The sequence below is a fragment of the Xenopus laevis genome, chromosome 2L, assembly GCF_017654675.1.
Source record: "Xenopus laevis strain J_2021 chromosome 2L, Xenopus_laevis_v10.1, whole genome shotgun sequence".
Classification (NCBI taxonomy): Eukaryota; Metazoa; Chordata; class Amphibia; order Anura; family Pipidae; genus Xenopus; species Xenopus laevis.
In genome coordinates this window covers 177,992,465-178,014,713 of record NC_054373.1, presented here as the reverse complement: position 1 = coordinate 178,014,713, position 22,249 = coordinate 177,992,465, and the positions used below count along the sequence as shown (strand labels likewise).

The 22,249-nt window shown below is 39.2% G+C and overlaps 1 protein-coding gene across 2 annotated transcripts; it reads right to left on the bottom strand.

Moving 5' to 3' along the window:
• Positions 1-606: 606 nt before the first annotated feature.
• Positions 607-21,586, bottom strand: eed.L (embryonic ectoderm development L homeolog). Of its 2 annotated transcripts, NM_001096048.1 has the most exons (12): positions 21,428-21,543; positions 15,820-15,972; positions 13,768-13,860; positions 11,259-11,324; positions 9,869-9,994; positions 8,698-8,779; positions 7,775-7,866; positions 7,226-7,359; positions 5,277-5,382; positions 3,622-3,780; positions 2,351-2,424; positions 607-1,227 (listed from the first exon to the last, which is right to left on the bottom strand). In NM_001096048.1, exons 1-12 carry the CDS (start codon positions 21,530-21,532, stop codon positions 1,101-1,103), a joined length of 1,317 nt encoding a protein of 438 aa, NP_001089517.1. In that variant the 5' UTR covers positions 21,533-21,543; the 3' UTR covers positions 607-1,100. The 2 variants fall into 2 exon arrangements, with proteins under 2 accessions (NP_001089517.1, XP_041437032.1); XM_041581098.1 differs by lacking the exon at positions 2,351-2,424 and having other exon boundaries at positions 619-1,227; positions 21,428-21,586.
• Positions 21,587-22,249: the final 663 nt, after the last annotated feature.

The following is a 22,249-nucleotide window of genomic DNA, read 5'->3' as shown; positions in this document are numbered from 1 at the left end:
ACAAAAGTTGTATAGGTCCTACAAAAGTCAATGGGAGCTACATTGATCCTATTGGATTGTTTTTTAATCAATCCAGACTGAGGTTTTGGAATTTCTTTTTTCAGATCGTTTTTTCAGCTTTTTTTTTTTTTAATGCATACTTTTCAAAACTAATAAATGTGATGACATTCGTGGTTTTAGGGCAGAGACAATCAGATTCGGGGAGATTAGTCGCCCTGTGACAAATCACTTTGTGGGGCGACTAATGTCGATAACGATGTGCCCACCCCGCCGGTGATTTACATTCCAGCCGGCGGGAAGGCAGTTTGCGGAGATTATTCGCCCCGAAGAAGAGGAAAGTAATAAAAAGCAGCAATAACAATACATTTGTAGCCTTACAGAGCATTTGTTATTTATATGGGGTCAGTGACCCCCATATGAAAGCTGAAAAGTAAAAGACGAATAATTAAGAAACTATAAAAAGTGATGACCAATTAAAAAGTTGTTTAAAACGGACCATTTGAGAACATACTAGAAGTTAACAGAAAGGTAAACCACCCCTTTAACACACAGTTGAGTTTCCCAAACAGATACGGAGGTGTGCTGGAAGCATCTTCTGCTACAAGATAGAGAGGAAGGTTTTCATTGCTTCATTTATTTAACCAATTCTCCAGAACAAGCCACAACATTGTATTTCAGGTCAGTTCTAAAGGGGCATTTTCAACGACGTCACATTTATTTAGTCCACTCAGTCAGTTTGGCAGTTATTGCAAATAACCATCACAATAAGACTTTCATTTAAATAAACAGTTACGTTATTTAAAAAAAAAAATGCTGCAAGATATTTACAAAACACATCCACTTATTCTGGCTTCAGACATGCCTGTATGAAACATAGCAAATGTCATATACATTTTACAGTAAATACATTAAAATCCATAGACATTACAGAAAACTGTACAAAAATAAATCTTTATTAAAAGCAGCTGAATTGTAGCAGGATAAACAGTATGGAGAAGGCGAAAGAGAGGCGCACACTACACTCGGCTACAGTCAACACAAACACGACGGTGCTTTATACCAAAACGGTGAATTGGGAGTGTCCCGCGCAGGAAGAACATTCACCGGAGTCTGTCCCAGCGCCAAATGGTAGCGTCATCACACACTGCTACGAGAATACTGCTGTCTCTGCTGAAACTTGTCTGTCTCACCGCCGATGCACATTTGGGGTACGTGAGTGTTGTACACCTACAAAAAGAATAATGAAGAATGGTTACCTCATATCTAGACAACTCTTCCTTGTGCTACACTCAGCCATGATAAATAAATATGTCTCTTTCTCTGTCTCACTCTACAGACAGGCTGTCTCATTAGCAGACTCCTTTCTCTCAAATTGTATATCAAGGCTTGTCTTGCGTATTCGGAGAAGTACACAATGAATACTACAATTGTTTATAATGGAAGAGTCTCTGTAAAGGGACATAACCATAAGCAGGATGGTTGTGTTTTATATAGGACATACAAATATGGAAGACATTTAAAAAATATCTAAAACTGGCCATCTGATTGGTTGCATTTAAGTTGACAATTGCCAACAAAAAGGACTGAATTTAAAGGAATTGTTCAGGATAAAAATAAAAACTGGGTAAATAGAGAGGCTGTGCAAAATAAAAATGTATCTAATATAGTTAGTTAGCCAAAAATGTAATGTATAAAGACTGGAGTGACTGGATGTGTAACATAGTAGCCAGAACACTACTTCCTGCTTTTCAGCTCTCTTGGCTTCCACTGATTGGTTACCAGGCAGTAACCAATCAGAGACTTGAGGGGGACCAACATGGGTCATATCTGTTGCTTTTGAATCTGAGCTGAATGTGGAGGATCAATTGCCTTTTTATATATATATATATATATATATATATATATATATATATATATATATATATATATATATATATATATATATATATATATATATATATATTATATATATATATATATATATATATATATATATATTACATTTTTGGCTAACTAACTATATTAGAAACATTTTCATTTTGCACAACCTATTTATTTACACGGTTTTTATACTGAACTGTTCCTTTAAAGAACCCTCAGGTACCGCACTATTTGGACACTCCATATAACAGAGACTTTACCCGTTTTGCCTCCTTTAATCCGGTCTTTTTACTTTGCCATTTGTACAATATACAGCGTTATGTCACTCAAATTGTATCCCTGGCAATAGGGCAATATGAAGATAACATTTAATGACAATGACATGCATAGCACAATATAGCCGTGGTGCCACACACCTAAGGCACAAAGTAACTACAAAACATACTGCAATAAAATTGAAAAAACATACTTGGCCTTATGTGGATCTTCTGCTTCCAAGTCCCAAACGTAGAGCTTTCCTACTTGGTTACCCAAGGCCAGCATCTTATCAAGAAAAAGACATTGTACAACGATACATACCAGGGGCAGGGCACAGTGGAACTATACTGCAGGTCTGCTGCACATACAGTTTCTACAACCCTCCCCATTCAGAAAAGATTACAGGAATATTACATCATTTGCATTCGCTTTTTGCATTACTGATCAATTTTACTTTTCTTTTTTTTATAAAAACTGCATTGTATCCGTTTCCTTGCATACCTGGCAGAACTGAAGCAGAGGATTGTGTAGCATTCTGAAACAGCATTCAGTCCCAGTGGCTGCACAGATCCTATCTGATCCCCATTGTAAGCAGCAGTCCAGCCCTGCTTTTTGGCAGCTGAGATTCTAGCTATCTGTATAACAGAGCATTCTGTCCCAGTGGCTGCATAGATCCTATCTGATCCCCATTGTAAGCAGCAGTCCTGCCCTGCTTTATGGCTGAGATTCTAGCTATCTGTATAACAGAGCATTCTGTCCCAGTGGCTGCACAGATCCTATCTGATCCCCATTGTAAGCAGCAGTCCTGTCCTGCTTTATGGCAGCTGAGATTCTAGCTATCTGTATAACAGAGCATTCTGTCCCAGTGGCTGCACAGATCCTATCTGATCCCCATTGTAAGCAGCAGTCCTGTCCTGCTTTATGGCAGCTGAGATTCTAGCTATCTGTATAACCGAACATTCTGTCCCAGTGGCTGCACAGATCCTATCTGATCCCCATTGTAAGCAGCAGTCCTGTCCTGTTTTATGGCAGCTGAGATTCTAGCTATCTGTATAACAGAGCATTCTGTCCCAGCGGCTGCACAGATCCTATCTGATCCCCATTGTTAGCAGCAGTCCTGTCCTGCTTTATGGCTGAGATTCTAGCTATCTGTAAAACAGGTGGGATGTTTGCATGGTCAGGGAATCAGGCCTTTCCCCACAAAATCCTAAAATGTGTGCAGGCACCTGACCAGGACTCTGCTCCCCAAGTTAAAGCTTTACTGAAATCCATGAAAGCAAATTGTACAATTTTATACATTAGCTGCAGGCATTTCTGGTGCTGAGAAATATCAGCAACTAATTGAAAGCGATTAAGAGTTGTTTCAGCTGGGAGGGATTTGTTGATTTTTTTTTTTTAGAAAATAGCAAAAAAAAAAAAAAAACACCCAAAAAACCTTATAACAGGAGAGCTTTTTCATGAGAAAGATGCGATGTAACTTACCTTTTGCCAAAAGTCCATGGAAAACCTCATATACCAAATATCACACTGACTGTAATCAAATCTCCCAAGAATTGTCACATTGGACTCGCTGGGTTTGATCTTGTCTATATCATCTTCCATTTTACCAGGTTTCCAGCACACAATCGCATTTTCACAAGACTGAAATTACAGAGTTGTTTTATTAAGCGTTTCTACACGGATATCTGTTACTCAGTTCACAATTTCGGAGTGGTATTTTGATCTAGACAGAATATTCCTTTTCATTTAAAGAGCCACCGCTCTGTGTTCCAACATTTTGGTTTTGACAGATAAAATGGTTACAGATATATAATAACAACAGAGATGATTGCTTAGGTAGGAACTCCCTCTTCAAAGTACACTTACATTCCAGGCTCCTCCAGATCCACCCTATACATAATAATTAAACACATAAGGGGGTCCACTTCTAGCCCATTGGTGTTAAAGGAGAACTAAAACCTAATAATGAATATGGGTAAAAATGGCATATTTTATATAGTGAACTTCTTGCACGAGGCTAAAGTTTCAGCTTGTCAATAGCAGCAATGATCCAGGACTTCAAACTTGTCACAGGGGGTCACCATCTTGGAAAGTGTCTGTGACACTCACATGCTCAGTGGGCTCTGATTGGCTGTTGAGAAGCTAAGCTTAGGGCTCGTCACTAATTATCCAGCAGAAAATGAGCTTCCCCTGTAATATAAGCTGATGCTACAGGTTTGCTGATTATTAAATTCTGATGCTAATTGCACTGGTTTCTGTGCTGCCATGTAGTAATTATCTGTATTAATTACTAATCAGCCTTATATTGTGACATTTCTATTCTATGTGTACTGTATAATGTGAGTGGGTCCCTAAGCTCAGTAAGTGACAGCAGCACAGAGCATGTGCAGTGAATCAGCAGAAAAGAAGATGGGGAGCTATTGGGGCATCTTTGGAGACACAGATCTTTACTGCTAAAGGGCTGTGGTTGCCTTGGGCTGGTACAGAAGCACAAAACAATGTACAACATTTCTAGCTACTCTAGTTAGGCTTTAGATCTCCTTTAAAAAGGGTGGTTCACCTTTAAGTTAACTTTTAGTATGTTAATTCTAAGCAAATTCATAATTGGCCTTCATTGTTTCTTATTTATAGTTTTTTAATAATTTGCCTTCTTCTAACTTTTTCCAGCTTTCAAATATAAAGCTTCAAATGTATTGTTATTGCTGTTTTATTACTCATCTTTCGATTCAGACCCTCCCCTAATCATATTCCAGTCTCTTTTTCTAAAAGTGCATGGTTGCTAGGGTCATTTCCACCTTAAAAGCTAGATTGCTGGATTTGTAAACTGGAGAGCTGCTGAATAAAAAGCTAAATAACTCAAAAACCACAAATAATAAAAAACAAAAACCAATTGCAAATTGTCTCAGAATATCACTCTTTACATCATACTAAAAGTAACTCAAAGGTGAACAACCCCTTTAACCCACATATGATTATTATTATGCCTTAAAGGGGATGTAAAGGCAAAAAATAAAATCTAATTTTTTCTCTCTTTAAAATTCAACTTTAAAGGAACAAAAAAATACCCCTAGTGTGGGCTTAAAATGACTTACAGAATACAAGTTTCAGCCTTATGTCCTTTTGAAAGTAACACTCACCTTAGACAAAATAAGGTCTCCTAACCACCTTACACAGTCAACATAGTTTCTATGTATGTCCCTTGTAGAAAAATCAGGAAAATGGATCTTCTGTGAGACAAATGGCCTGCAATGAGAAAATACATGTGGATTTTTCTGACTGATCTGTAACACAAATCTAATGTAAAACAATCAACGTTTCATTCTAAAAATGAATATATGGGATCCTAAAGGACTAACAAAGCCAATGTTTTAAGACCCATTAATAAAGGAAAAGGAAAGGCGTTCACACTTAGGGGTGGCCAAATGTAGAGCTCATAACAGATAGTGTGTTGCAGCTCTGGACCAGCAGTAGATGATTAGGATTTACAAGCTACTGTGACTGGGTCGGATATAACATGGAAGCAACTGGGGTCTTTGAAATATATGTGCAGCATAGTTATATGGCACTTCTGTACAAGTTTCTGACGTGAGTGTGCCTGTTTTCAACAAATAGGATTAGAACACTGGGATGCCAAAGGAAGATACGCTTTGAGAAGATAAAGGTAATTAAAAGATCAATTCACTTCCATTTAGTAATACAAAAGGGGAAGAAAAAAATATTCAAGTAGTATCAAAACTAGGAGCCACTTCTATAACTTCTTCCTCCCATGTAGGCTATTGGGAAATAGAGGACTTAAAGGAGAACTAAACACTAAAAATGTATATGGTTAAAAATACCATATTTTATATAGTGAACTTATTGCACCAGCCTAAAGTTTTAGCTTGTCAATAGCAGCAATGATCCAGGACTTCAAACTTGTCACAGGGGGTCACCATCTTGGAAAGTGTCTGTGACACTCACATGCTCAGTGGGCTCTGATTGGCTGTTGAGAAGCGAAGCTTAGGGCTCGTCACTAATTATCAAGCAGAAAATGAGGTTCTCCTATAATATAAGCTGATGCTACAGGACTACACTGGTTTCTGAACAGACATGTAGTAATTATCTATATTAAAGGGGAAATATCCAAAAAATTAATATAATTCATCATACTGAAAGAAATTTTCTAAATATAATCAATTAAATATTCTGCATTGTTTCCGAAATAATCAATAAACCAAATCCTTTCCTAGCAGATGAATTAGAGCTTACTCAATTTACCTATTTCAGTACAAACAAAATCTAACAAAATAACTGCCTTTTGCACAAATCCTGCATGTAGAGAGACATAATGTCTGGTGATTTTAATAGAGTGAGCTCTAATACATCTTCTAGGCAAAAGGAGCCCCCCTATAAGATATATTGGATCTAACTGTCAATGAATATCTGACACCCAACTGCTGAATGAAGGCAGAATGAAGAGAAACAGATGCTGAGAGAGGAATAGTGAACATAAATGTAATTATTTCAGAAACGGTACAGAATTTAATTGATTATATTTATAAAACTTCTTATATTGCTGAAACATATTAATATTTCATGTTTGCGATAGTTGCTCTTTAAGTAATAATCAGCATTATATTGTGACATTTTTATTCTGTATATTGTGAGTTAGTCCCAAAGCTCAGTAAGTGAGTATGTGTTGGGAATCAGCAGAAAAGAAGATGGGGAGCTACTGGGGCATCTTTGGAGACACAGATCTTTACTGCTAAAGGGCTGTGGTTGCCTTGGGCTGGTACAGAAGCAAAAAACAATTTACAACATTTCTAGCTACTTCTTTAGTTAGGCTTTTGTTCTCCTTTAATTAAATACAATAAATAAATAGCTGCAGTGGGGCACATACACAAACTGATCCTTGCAGCTGCACTTCTGCTATAAACACTCAATAACCAGAAGTGCAGCTGCAAGGATAAGTTAGTGTATTTGCCCCACTGCAGCTATTGCTGCATTTAAGCCATCATTTTAATTGTATGCCCATAATAGGCAATATAACTTAGATATCAAATCCTGCCCTGTGTCCAGAATGAAGCTCAGTCAAGTACTGCATTACCTGTTTGTTTTACTGGGGTTGTACTCATACGATTCTTTGATGGCGGTTTTCATTCTTAAAGAGTTAATTCTCCAGAGTTTAAGGGAATGGTCCATACCGCATGACATGATCTTCTCACCGAGCAAATCATAGTCCTAAGGCAAATCAAGAGGCAGCATGATTACAATGTAATGCTGGTTTATAGCAACGTCAAACAATATGATTTAATAGAAAATATATTCTACATGCTCTTTATCTATTTCACAAACATATACCAGAAACAGAAAGCCACAGACTGGGGTATCATCTAAAGTAATCAACAAAGCAGTGTGCCCTAAACTAAATTAAAGGGGAACTGTTGGTGCGAATAAACCCCCATTAGGCAAGTTGTATATGGGGTGATATGAACTTCTTCTGAGCAAGTCAAATCAATATCTGACCGGGATGAATTTATATATTAACCTGGAAAGGTGGAAAATCTGGTCAGGCAAGAAACACAGGACCCTCTCTTAACGGGTCTCCACATCACTAACGCACCCCCACCCCGAGTTCCAAATGTAGTGTACATACCGCACTCAACACCTCATCTCGGTGACCTTCCACTCCACCAAAAATGGCTACAAGCGTGTCTGTCTGAATGTTCCACAGTCTTAGAGCGTGATCTGTAGGAGGCATAAAACATGGTGTAAAAATGACACATCCAGCCATACCCTTTACTTCCTGTGCCCACTGCCATGCTTCAGTCCAGGAAAAGAAAATCTCTGAGAATGAATAGATTTTGCTTTTTGAACACTACAAACACAAGTCTTTTGTCCTTTAGTCTGCAGATACTGCACAAGGCTTAAAGGATAAGTAAACCTTAAAAATAAGTGAATGTAAAATTAATGAGGGAGTTATTCTAAGCTCTTTTGCAATGAACATTCATTATTTATTTATGTTTAATTCCAAGATATTAAAGGATACATGTACTCTTAATATGAATGAATTTTGTTACAAGAGCGCCACCTACTGGTCATTTTCCCACCAGTCTGACCACCAAGTAGTCAAGGAGGTTGTCAGGAGAAAGAAAGAGGCTGCTCTGATGTTCTTCTTTGAGAAAAGTTTCTATTTTTATCTCAAGCAGAAGAACATTAGAGCAGCCTCTTTCTTTCTCCTGACTTCCTTGACTACTTGGTGGTCAGACTGGTGGGAAACTGACCAGCAGGTGGCGTTGTTGTAACAAAATTCATTCATATTAACAATACGTGTCCTATAATATCTTGGAATTATAAATAATGAATGTACATTGCAAAAGTGCTTAGAACAGCACCCTCATTAATTTTACATTCATTTATTTTTTAAGGTTTACTGATCCTTTAACCACAGTACATAAATTTGGTTATAATATTAATTCAGTTCTGCACATTATCGTTTGATCAGTACAAAAATAAGATGACCCACTGGACACTACAATTCCATCACCCCTTTCAGATGCAGTTCAACTCTACACCTACCTTTGCTTACTGATAAGAGGAGGTTTGGATCTCGTGGATGAAATTTAAGTTCATTGATAGCATTGCCGTGACCCACATAGTGCTAGAAGAGAGTGGAAGGAAATACACTGCAAATTTAAAGATATTATACATGGTTATCCAAGTACAATGCTCTTTGCAACTCTACATTTAACAAACAAAGTAATAAAATAAGAATGCCCAGATTTGTGGAGAGGTCACCATTGCTCTGGTCCCGATGATGAAAATTTGATTGAATAAAATGGAGGGGACCTGGCGACAAATGACAGCGGGCCTAGGGGCACCTGCTATGTAAATCCGGCCCTGTATCTATCTTTTTATCTGTCTATCTGTCTTACCATCTATCCATCTGCCTGTCTATCAATCATTATCTATCAATTAATCAATCATCTATCTGTCAGTCTATCTATCCATATACACCCATGTGCTATGAATTAATAAAGGTCCTTGTAAAGACACTCATGAAACAAGGGTGTGGGAGAAAGCAGACGGGAGCTAGGACCTGGCAGCCTAGGGCCCTCAAGAAGGAAATCCGGGACTGAAAATGAGAATGATTTGAAAAGCAAGAGATTTCCCAGTTATTTAACATGGAGCCAAGCAAAGACCACACTTAAGGTGGCCATACAGAGAGATCCGCTCGTTTGGAGATGTCGCCAAACGAGCGGATCTCTCTCCGATATGCCCACCTTGAGGTGGGCAATATCGGGCTGATCCAATCGTGGGCCCTAGGGCCCAACGATCGGATCCTAACGAATGGGAACAGGTGGTCGGATCACGGGACCGCATCAACGAACAGATGCGGCCGCGATCCGACGGGATTTTTTGTCCCATCCAATCGAGATCTGGCCATCGGGGGGCCCCATACACGGGCCAATAAGCTGCTGACTCGGTCTGTCGGCAGCTTTTATCGGCCCGTGTATGGCCACCTTTAGTGTAAGAGACTTATGAATGTATATGAAGTAAAGACTACTCAACTTGATCATACAAGAATAGTGTTAAAGAGACGGTTATCAAACAATGGGGGCGGCCTTGAACGTACAACACATCTAAATGAGATTATCAGCTCAGCTCATGAATGTTCTCTTTAGTCAGCAAGACTTCAGTCCAAAATTGGGCAACCAATGTCAGACAAATGCAAGGAAAATTCTCTTACCTTGATACACTGCATAGTAATAGGATTAATTATCCTAATGATTCCTCTAGAACCAGCCACTGCTAGAAGCGGGTGACTTGTGTTGCTGTCATAAGTCCAAGCACAAGTGTAAAAGTTCTCATCTGCCTAAGTTTAAGAATTAAGGAGAGAAATGGTTTACATGGAATGTTTAGCCAACCCAGACTCAAGGAAGGAGATACTCCAGTTCTTCAAAAATAGAACCACGGAGAGACACAATTAGGTCTGTACCACGTAATTAACGGCTTGCACTGGTCAATAGCACATTGACTGTTAATTTTTTTAGGAGTCATGTTCTAGTCACATCATAGTTTGAGAATGCTGGTATGGGAGGTGTAACTGTAAATCACAAGTATAAAAGCAAAGTATAAAAAACAATTCTACTTAAAGGGGATTGCAAAGATAAAAATGTAATATAAGCTTAATCTCACTGAAATAAACTTTCTAAATATAATCAATTAAAAATTCTGTACTGTTCATGAAATAACCAAGTTACTCCCTTCCCACACTCCACAACCAGTCTCTTTCTTTTTTATTCATGCAGTAGGTGGAGTCAGTTTTTGATGGACAGTTAAGATGGCCATAAATGTTGAGATTTTTAAAAGATCCGATCCTCATCGTGAGACCACGATTTTCTCGGAACAATCGTACGAATTGACCATCAACTAAAAAGACCAATTTGCCAGGAAAACAAAGGGGAGCTGCCTGCTTGGCCTTGCAAACATAGATAGATTGTACTGGGACCGACAAAGATTTTTTGACCTGGCCGATCAATTTCCTGACAGATGTCGGCCGAAAAATCGTAAAATGTATGATGGTTCGAATCCCACTAACCGCACGATAATTTCGAAGGATTGGTCGGACTTCTCTAGAATTGGTCGTTCGGCAAGAAGAATCGTCGCGTCTATGGGGAGCTTTAGTCTAATACATCCTTTGGGAGGGTTGCCCCATTTGCCTAGTTTATTACAGCTCAGTCTTTAAAAATAACGGTCTCTGATGGAAATATTGTTTTGCTGCATGAAGGGTGCGTGGCAGTCGATTATTTTATTAGCTTTTTGTTTGTGCTGAAGTTATTTATTTAAGTGAGCTCTAAAACCTCAGAAAACTAAGAAAGAGTTATTAGACATATTAGACTTACCTGTTAATCAAAATCTGACACAGAGCTCATCATGAAGAGAGTATTGAGAGTGATGAGTGCGAGATACTGAAGAGAAACTTAATTTTTTTCAAACGGCACAGAATTTTTAATTGCTTATATTTAAAAAAAAAATAAAAAAGTCTTATTACAGCGAGATGAAGCTTATATTATTTAAAATGATCATTTTTACAATAGTTCCCCTTAAATATTTTCAGCAAAACTTGTCAAGGATACATCGGCATCAACATATGATTGCAGCAGTCTGATATCCCCCTGCGGGTGGCATTCATATAGTGTTACCTGCATGAGAATGACATTATTAGAAAATATGCACAGCAATATCTTGGAGAAATATACTCACAGAAAGCCTAAACATACATCTCCTAAACATAAAGAAGTGCTCAATATGTCCAAAACTTCCAGTTGGACATTTTCCTGAGGGCGTCAGCAAACTAACTTGCCTGATCCTTGGTGCAAACATGACTGCTGGATAGCACCATGGTAGTCATGACTGCAGTTTATCAGAGCAAATGTCACATGACTGGGAGCACCTGGGAAACTGACAAGATGTTTAGCCCCATGTCAGATTTCAAAATTAAATATAAAAAAATCTGTTTGCTCTTTTGAGAAACGGATCTCCGTGCAGAATACTGCTGGATCAGCACTATTAAAGGGGAAGTAAAGTCTAATATAGAATAAGGCTAGAAATGCTGTATTTTGAATACTAAACAAACTTACTGCATGATTTATGCTTTCAAGGTTGGCCACAGGGGTACATAATCTTGTAAATTTGTTAAACATCTTTGCAAGACCAAGACTGTGCACATGCTCAGTGTGGTCTGGACTGCTTACGGATCGTCATAAATTATCAAAACAGCACAAGTCAAATAATATCTGCCAGAAGCCATGTAATCTAATGTGGCTTTTATAGTTTTTGTATTGTTTAATACAAACTTTCTCCAACTCTGCAGAACCAGTGGCTGCAGCAAAATAATCCTCCCAATAGAATCCCAGTTTATCTGTTTAAATCTGGCTTCATGATCTTTGTCCCTGCAGCTGGAGTTGGAAACAGGAAAGGGGATGTAAAGGCAAAAATAAAATCCAATACAAATCTCTACACACTCACCGACTGCTCTACAGGGAAACAAACAAAGCTGCTTGAGTTCTGCATGGCTGGGAAGATGGGTCTTGCCCTGCTGTTCATAAGTATGATTGTTTCCCTGCAGAGCATTTAGGGACCGTCTGACAATTCCTATCCACAGAAGTAAATGAAGGGAGAATCTCACTGCATACAGTCAGGTTTCTTATTAAAAAAGTACACATTTTTAATTAAGTATATTGGAGATAGGTTTCTTTTTCTTTAAAGAAAGTAAAAATGGGATTTTATTTTTTGTCTTTACATGCCTTTAAATGATGCGTAAAAAAAAAATTCAATGACAGTATCTCTAACATCTGTCCAGACGTTTTCATTTATTTCATTGAATAGGGTATCCCCGCAGGACTTTGAAACAATGGGTGTTTTTATCAGTAACTATCAAAACATTATGCATAGCAGCAAGTTGATATGACTGCATTAAAGAGAGGCACAAAGTTTTTGTACTGTAAATTAAATTATTCACTGGTAGCGATCACCAGGCAGCTATTTTCCCTCTGACACATCATCAGTAAGATTGATACATGTATGCTATAAAGTTCATGCAATGCAGATTTACACAGGCACAACATACATGATAAAAAGTTCTGCTGGGGTTGAGCAATGTAATGGTTAAGCTGAAATCAGAAGAGAAGGTTAGGAGAAAATAGACTGGAGGGTGTGTTTAGGAATCTGAGGTGAGTAGGACTGAGCATGCTCATGAGCCAACAGTCAAAGGAAATTCCTGAGGGAGGGGGCAGAGTGGGTTAGAGGAGGAGAAGGATTTCTAAGTGATTATGGGGAAGCTGCAGCCTTACTGTTAACCTTTTAACAACCAGAGGGGCAGGAACCTAGATTTCAAAGAGGCAGTTCACTGATTAAATTTGTGTGTATGTGGGGGGGGGGGGGTTACATGTTACATGTCCTTTAAAGGAATTGTTCAGTGTAAAAATAAAAACTGGGTAAATAGATAGGCTGTGCAAAATAAAAAATGTTTCTAATATAGTTAGTTAGCCAAAAATGTAATGTATAAAGGCTGGAGTGATTTGATGTATAACAAGTCAGTCAGAGCACTACTTTTCAGCTCTCTTGGTTTACACTGACTGGTTGCCCTGGTTACCAGGCAGTAACCAATCAGAGACTTGAGGGGGGGCCACATGGGTCATATCTGTTGCTTTTGAATCTGAGCTGAATGCTGAGGATCAATTACAAACTCACTGAATAGAAATGTACCATGTGGCCCCCCTTCAAGTCACTGACTAACTCAGAGTTATAGAGCTGAAAAGCAGGAAGTTGGATTCTGGCTGTTTTATTAGACATCTGTTCACTCCAGCCTTTATACATTACACTTTTGGCTAACTAACTATATTAGAAACATTTTTTATTTTGCACAGCCTATCTATTTACACAGTTTTTATTTTCACACTGAACTATTCCTTTAAGGTGTGTAATAAAGAGTATTCACTGTAGGCAGGGATATAGAACAGAAAACGATCAGCTCCAAAGCGTGTAGCACAAACAAAACACACTAAGGAGAACAGGAAAAATTTCAGGGCACCAGCTACTCCTTCACTGTAGTCTGTTTGTATTCACTCATCATTTCATACATACTCGATTACTCCCGACAGTAGCAAAAACCAATGGGTCTCCTTCCTTGCTGTGCCAGTTAAACTGAACCCCAAACAGTGGCTGATTGTGATCTTCCTGCAGAGATAAAGCAAATAAAAAAAATGTATAATGAACACAAATTAAATGTATGAACTGCTTCTTGCAAATGTGCATTTCAGACAAATACTTTACTGCTGCTTCTGTTTCCTTTGCTTTCAGCAATGAATACCCTACAAATAGCACAATTATCAGCTTGCCGAATAACACGCTTCAATTTAAAGGGCCTTTGAGCTAATTATTTTTATTCATGTGAAAAATGTTTTTTGGATCACATGCCTACCTTTTGCTATTAGGTGTTTGCAGCTCCTTAAAGGGCAACTAAAGTCTAAAATAGAATAAGGCTAGAAAGGCTGTATTTTGTATACTAAACATAAACTTACTGCACCACAAGCCTAATCAAACAAATGATTTATACATTCAAAGTTGGCTACAATGGGTCACCATCTTGTAACTTTGTTATACATCTTTGCAAGACCAAGACTGTGCACATGCTCAGTGTGGTCTGGGCTGCTTAGGGATCTTCATAAATGATCAAAACAGCACAAGTCAAATAATATCTGCCAGAAGCCGATACAGCAAGACTGATTAATAATCAGAATATACAGACTGCACTGGGTCCTGTGTTGTCATGTAATCTAATGTGGATTTTATAGTTTTTGTATTGTTTAATACAAACTTTCTCCAACTCTGCAGAACCAGTGGCTGCAGCAAAATAAACCTCCAAATACAATCCAAGTTTATCTGTTTAAATCTGGCTCCATGATCTTTGTCTCTGCAGCTGGAGTTGGAATCAGTAAAGGGGATGTAAAGGCAAAATAAAATCCAATACAAATCTCTACACAGTCGCCGACTGCTCTACAGGGAAACAAACAAAGCTGCTTGAGTTCTGCATGGCTGGGAAGATGGGGGCTCCCCCTGCTGTTCATAGTAGGGATGGGCGAATGTTTACTTTGTTTTGGCGAAAAAATTACGCCCATAGGCGTCATATGTTATATGGCGTTGTGCGTCATAATAAAAAGACGTGTGCCAAAAAGACTTGCTGCTCGACAATCTTTTTGACGCCCATAGACTTTAATGGGCTTCGGCAACATTTCGCCGGCGGTGAGTTTTTGGTGAAACGGGTAAAAACCGCCCATCCATATTCCTAAGTACGATTGTTTCCCTGCAGAGCAGTTAGGGACCGTCTGACAATTCCTATCCACAGCAGTAAATGAGGGGGGAATTTCACTTTCATACAGTCAGGTTTCTTATAAAAAGCGAAAACATTTTTTAACTAAAGTATATTGGAGGTAGGTTTCTTTTTCATTAAAGAAAGTAAAAATGGGATTTTATTTTTTTTTTGCCTTTACGTGCCCTTTAATGGGGTGGTTCACACCTTTAAGTATATTATAGAACAGCCAATTGTAACCAACTTTTCATTTGGTCTTTACTATTTATTTTCTATAGTTTTTGAATTATTTGCTTTCTTCCTTTGACTCTTTACAGGTTTCAAATGGGGGGGGGTCACCAACTCATCTAAAAAAATTTCCTGTAAGGCTACAAATGTATTGTTATTGCTACTTTTTATTACTCACCTCTTTATTCAGTCCCTCTCCTATTCAAATTCCAGTGTCTTATTCAAATCAATGCATGGTTGCCAGGGCAATTTAGACCCTAGCAACCACATTGCTGAAACTGCAAAATGGAGAGCTGCTGAATAAAAAGCTAAATAAAACACAAATAAAAACCAATTGCAAATTGTCTCAGAATATCACTCGCTACAACAAACCAAAAGGTAACTCAAAGGTGAACAAGCCCTTTAATTAGCAAGCACATGTTACTGGTAGAGGGTTCCATTGATTTTGGCAGCTGAGTGGACCATGGTGATCATAAATACCCCAGTAGCTTTCCTATTGCCCGAGTATTTGCAGCAAAGCTTTCAAGTGAACTAATTCATCCTACGGGCAGTTATTATAACTCGCCATTCTTTCCCAGTTAAACCAATTGTACACTCACCTTAAGGCTATTTACACATTTGAAGGAATATTTGCATTTCTTGGACTTCCATTTTCCTTTGCCCCAGGCCTTTCTTCCAGGGGCATTTGCTGCATTTGTCGGGGTGTCTGGGCGCTCTGTGTTTGTACCACTCTCTATGCTGACAGAATCATCCTAAATATTTAAAATGAAAAAAAATAAAAAAAATTAAAGCTGAAAAGTAGGGATGCACCAAATCCACTATTTCGTATCCAGCCGAACAACCAAATCCTTTGCGAAAGATTCAGCCGAATACCGAACCCCACTCCTAATTTGTATATGCAAATTAGGGGTGGAAAAATGTTTTACTTCCTCGTTTTGTGGCAAAAAGTCACCTGATTTCCCTCCCACACCCTAATTTACATATGCAAATTAGGAGTCCGATCACGTTCGGACAAGCAGAAGGATTCAGGCAGATCCGAATCCTGCTGAAAAAGCCAGAAACTGAACTGTCCTTTTATTATTATCCTTTATTTATTCTGCACCAACATCTTTTGCATGTCAACATTAGAAATATCAAAAAACAGAGCACTAAAAGGGAGACAATTGATAAAATTTCACCTTTAATAGTTCATCTTTAAACGAGTCCAATACATAATATCAATAAACCGTGGATCATATACTTTACGTGTTTTGTGGCTTCTTTGAATTAATATGCATTTTTTAATGGGACTAAGCATGAATTGGATACCCATTCTTTGGGTTATAAGGATAATTTTGCTATTTTGTGGCTTCATTTATCTTGGTGATTAAAAAGTTAATGTTTTTAGAGGTGGGGCTTGGAGATATTTAACTTTTTCTGGTGTGGGGGGGAATCGTGTGATCGCTTCTGGGAAAGTGGCGAGAGGCCACAAAACGTATGATCCACGGTTCAACGATAGGATGTACTGGACTCGTTTAAAGGTGTACTATTTAAGGTGAAATTTTATCAATTTACTGCCTCTTAGTGCTCCGTGTTTTTTGATATTTCCAATGTATACATGCACCTGTGGGGGACAGGTTACACGTGAAGCGCGCACGGGGGGGGGGGTGAGTTGTTTTGGTTGGGGTGTTGCTCCTTTGAAATAGATTATATCTTTTGCATATCAGATTGATCTACATTTCTTTTTTCCACCCTCTCATAGCACACACTGGGGCTTATCAAGCTATACTTGTAATAACTAAGCATCTGTAAATAGGAAGTACGGCACATGCATGGAAATGTACTATCTGCTGCTACAGTGACAACCATCAGATGCGAGAACCATCAGATGCGAGAACCATCAGATGCGAGAACCATCAGATGCGAGAACCATCAGATGCGAGAACCATCAGATGCGAGCCAAGAAACCATCAGATGCGAGAACCATCAGATGCGAGAACCATCAGATGCGAGAACCATCAGATGCGAGAACCATCAGATGCGAGAACCATCAGATGCGAGAACCATCAGATGCGAGAACCATCAGATGCGAGAACCATCAGATGCGAGAACCATCAGATGCGAGAACCATCAGATGCGAGAACCATCAGATGCGAGAAACCATCACATGCGAGAACCATCACATGCGAGAACCATCACATGCGAGAACCATCACATGCGAGAACCATCACATGCGAGAACCATCACATGCGAGAACCATCACATGCGAGAACCATCACATGCGAGAACCATCACATGCGAGAACCATCAGATGCGAGAACCATCACATGCAATAACCATCACATGCAATAACCATCACATGCAATAACCATCACATGCAACAACCATCACACGCAATAACTGCTCTATAACCCCTTCATAGTTGGAAATAAAAGGATTATTTCCATTAAATGTAGTTAAATGTTCCATTGCTTCTGGGCAGGCTGACCATGGACCAGATTAGGACTCAAAAGCTTATTTGTTCTTACCTGAAACTCTACATTAATCCTATGAGAACTATGGCATCATTAGCAGTCTGTCATTAACTACAAGACTGCACAGACAAGGCTACTTTTGTTAATGAGTAGTAAAAAAAAAAACTCATCTCACCTGAACACTGAGGGGCAGATTTATTAAGGTTTGAATCAAAAATTCAATATTTTTTCAATGTCAAAAACTGTCAAATTAAAATAGGAAGTTATCCAAACTCGATTAAAGTTTTTTTTAAGAATTAGATTCAGAGACTTATCATACTCTGGCACTTTAAGAATTCGACTATTCGCGACCTAAAACCTGCCGAATTGCTGTTTAAGTCAATGGGAGAGGTCCGCGGATCGATTTGGAGATGTTCGCTGCCTTCCTGACATTCGAAAACAGGGTACAGAGAGAAAAGCAAATGTTCCCAACCAGTTTTTTTAACTCAAAAATTAAATCGGCAGCAACTGCAAACAGAATGTGTCTTGGCAGTTTCAGGTTATAGAATAAAAGTTTTCCACATTACAGGTAAGCAGAAAAACTAGAAAAGCACTGGTTGCCACTACTTAACCAGGTCTAGGCCTCTTGCAATTTCAGCCATCTTGTTGCTAGGGTCCAAATTACCCTAGCAACCATACATTAATTTGAATAAGAGACTGGATCATGAATAGGAGAACCTGCATAAAAAGATAAAATAAAAAGTAGCAAATTTATTTGTTTTGCTACTATGTATTACTCTTCTTTCTATTCAGGCCTCTCCTATTCATGATCCAGTCTCTTATTCAAATCAATGCATGGTTGCTGGGGTAATTTGGACCCTAGTAACCAGATGGCTGAAATTACAAACTGGTTAACAATCTTAACTCAAAACCCACAAATAATAATAAAAGCAACCAACTGCAAATTGTCTCAGAATATCACTCGACATCATACTAAAAAATTATCTGAACGGTGAATAACCCCTTTAACTCTTTTCAGTAAAGCAATGAGTAATACTATATAATAAGCTATTAAAGTGACGGCTCAGTGTATAACATGCATGACTGCACGGATTCATTTCAGGGCCTGATGTTAGCTGGCGGTAATTACCAAGACTACACGCTAACGAGTCTCGCAACCATTCCTCAAGCCCAGCTTAAATTGTGTCCTACTGCGAAAGAGGAACCTCAAATCCAGACTCCGTATCTACGTCTCACTCTTTATCTGCAATAATTATTATCACGTAAAGCTTTAACCTATTCCACAGCATTTAGAAAAAAATGTGGAACACAACATATATAAAAACTGAAATGAATTAACCGGCCAACAGCAAAATCAACTGAAAGTGATTTATTTAATGTATGGCTTCCATAATTGGGTACATGCATGTGGAGAGTAGAGAGTTGAATCATGAGTGCAATACACAGTACCACTTCAAGGAGAGTAAAGGAAATACCATACATCTAACTCAGGGGGTCCCCAACCTTTTTTACCTGTGAGCCACATTCAAATGTAAAGAGAGTTGGGGAGCAACGCAAGCATGAAAAAGTCCCTTAGGGTGCCAAATAAAGGCTGTGATTGGCTATTTGGTAGCCCCTAGGTGGACTGGCAGCCTACAAGAGGCTTTACTTGGCCCTATACTTAGTTTTTATGCAATTAAAACTTGCTTTCAAGCTCGGAATTCAAAAATAAGCACCTCCTTTGAGGACCCTGAGAGCAACATGCTCGCGAGCTACTGGTTGGGGATCACTGATCTAACTACTAAACAATACCATAATATCATACAACCCCTGTGTTTACAGTGTCCAGCCAAACAATACATTTCAAGGGCATACCCCTTCGTAAGGAGGGTACAATCCCAAAATGTTGTATTGTTTGGCTGGACACAGTAAACAGAGGCTATTTTGCAAGGTACTCGTGTGCTGGAGTCTTCTATTGCTTGTACTTGTGGGGGTGTCGTCCCCTATACTCAGAGTACCTGGTGTATCATTGGAGGAGAGGCCAGCTGTGCACATGAATTTCTTTTGAAGCAAAGTTGTTATTCAGCATCAGACTGCAGTGATTTGTGATGAACACCTTTGCAACCCCTGCTCATCTACACCGTTACACTTGCTCCTATAATTCAATCTGCCTGCCCCTCACTGGTTTATGTTCTCCCACCACTTTTGTAAAAACTAATAGCACCTTCCCCTGCAGCTCATCCTTCCTGATCAACAATCTCTAATCCATCTTCTTCCCCAACACTGTCAGATTCCTCACCCATTGAGTTTATCCAGCCAGTTCCCTCTGACAGTATTCCAGTAACTCCTGCCTTCACCCCAATACCTTCAGCAGCTTTAACCTGCCCCCCAGAACTCTCCAGTCCTCTCGTTATGTTCTCATCCCCAGACAACTCTGGGTTACTGCTGCCCCTAAAATAACTTTATTTAGCAGGCACTCAATGAAGGCAATCTTCCACCAGGCAGATACATATCAAAGTGAAGTTGATTGCGTCCACTGCCTTACGTGTTTCGTGATAAACACTTAATCATAGGCTAACTTTACGGAGCCATGTCACAAATATTTTAAACAAAAATACACCAATCAAAACAATGCACCAATTAAGACAAAAGAAGAATCAGAGAAGCTTTACCCCGGTGCACCAATTACTGTTCAATATAGATAGGTGTGGTTAAAGATTACCACCTAGACTCCAATTAGGAGCCACATTGGTACACCATAGGAGGGCAAAGTATCAACATATTGGTACACCCAAACGTTAAAGTGATACTGTGCCATGTTAATATAATAAAGATAGACATATAAATAGTTAAATAGATAATACAAAAAAAATTATATATATATATATATATATATGCCCCTAGCACCCCCTGTTCATCTAAACTTCCTATTTCCCAGTCTTTGCTTGAAGAATTCCATAAAAACGGGATGTTTGAGGCATGCGTTTGACTTTTAAAGATTATGTAATAAACTTCACCTTTTAATCTACAATTAGCTACGATTGCCGTCAGGGGCAGAACATCGTCTGATCTGTTCTTTTACTACTTTATTTGATCTGAAAGGTTAGTGGCAGGTCGGGACATGGCACAGAACGATTGTCCGATATTGCAGGTAAATCTGCACGTCTGTGCCAGCTTTAATAACACCACCTCCAGCACCTTAAAGTTGGCCACAGACGCAAAGGTCCGATCATAGGAATCATCGTACAATTGGACTTCCCCATCTCCCGACCTGCCACTAACCATTCAGATGAAATAAAGTAGTAAAAGAACAGATCAGCCGATGTTCTGCCCCTGACAGCAAAAAAAATGTCTGACAAAAGCTGGTGACAGTCTCCCACTGATATCGTACGATCTGCAATACACGCAGAGATATTATCTGCAGCGGACAGAAATCTTTTAACCTGTCTGATCGACTGATCTCTGGCACACGAAAAATGTCAGGACTCTCCACACACGGTCCGAAAATCGTAGGAATCCTCGATTCGTACGATCAGATCTTTGCGTCTATGGCCAACTTTAAATAGTTCTGCCGTGTGAGTTGTGCCTCCCTGGCTCCTCACTCAATCCTTCTACTTATCCACAAACCTTTCAACAACACTCGCCCTGCCGCCTCGCTTGGCAGCACATTTGATGTTATCTGCTCCAGCAACTTCTACTCCTCCCATGATCCCACCTCCAGCAACCTGCCTCCTATTTACTATGAGTTTGTGCCTTACTATGTCCCCCTCCTTACGTTCTCATCTCCGGACAACTCCGGGTTACTGTTCTCATCGCTGCTGAGCTTCTGTTTCTTGGCCGGCATCTCGTTTCCCGCCGCGCGACCGGAAGCTTCCGACATGTTCCACCGCCTAGACGTGACGTCAAAGATACGCGACGCTGCCAAGCATTAAGAGAGAACACGTGATCCGGCGCTTGTTACGCATGCGTATGCCGCCTTCTACTTGTACAAGATTAGGGTGCAGAAATGTCGGCGAATATACACAAGGGGATCTTTATACATAAATATACATACAGAAATGTGTTAGTGCCAAGTGTATAACAAAAAATCCAGGACTGGGTAATTATACCCTGAAGAGAATGTCCTGACACAATGGCGCAGCGTAATGAGTGTGAGAGAGAGGCACGTGACCGGGTTGAGAGAAGAATAATCACGTGCTATAGTTGTAGTTGTGTATTTGTGCGTCAGGGAGTAGCAGCAGGGTTGATGCTGGAGGGCCGCCATAGAACTGAATATCAGGGTTTGCCAGGTGTCTAATTTTCAAATCCACACAAATTCGGCTACAAAACCAGCCAAGAGACCCTTCAACAGTAGCCCAAAAATAGCACAACATGTGCAGTGAAAAAAAGTCTAATAATTAAATGAATATATGTGAAAATACGCCTTTTTTAATTCTCACTGATTTGCACATTTTTCCATGAAGCATTCGCCCGTCACCAGGGGTGTAACTACTACTTACCGGCCTGGCCTGTAAAAATGATGCTTGGTGCCAATGTTATTAATAGGAAAAAATGGCAATACTATAGGAAGGCCGGTGTTTATTCCCAGAAAAGGTGG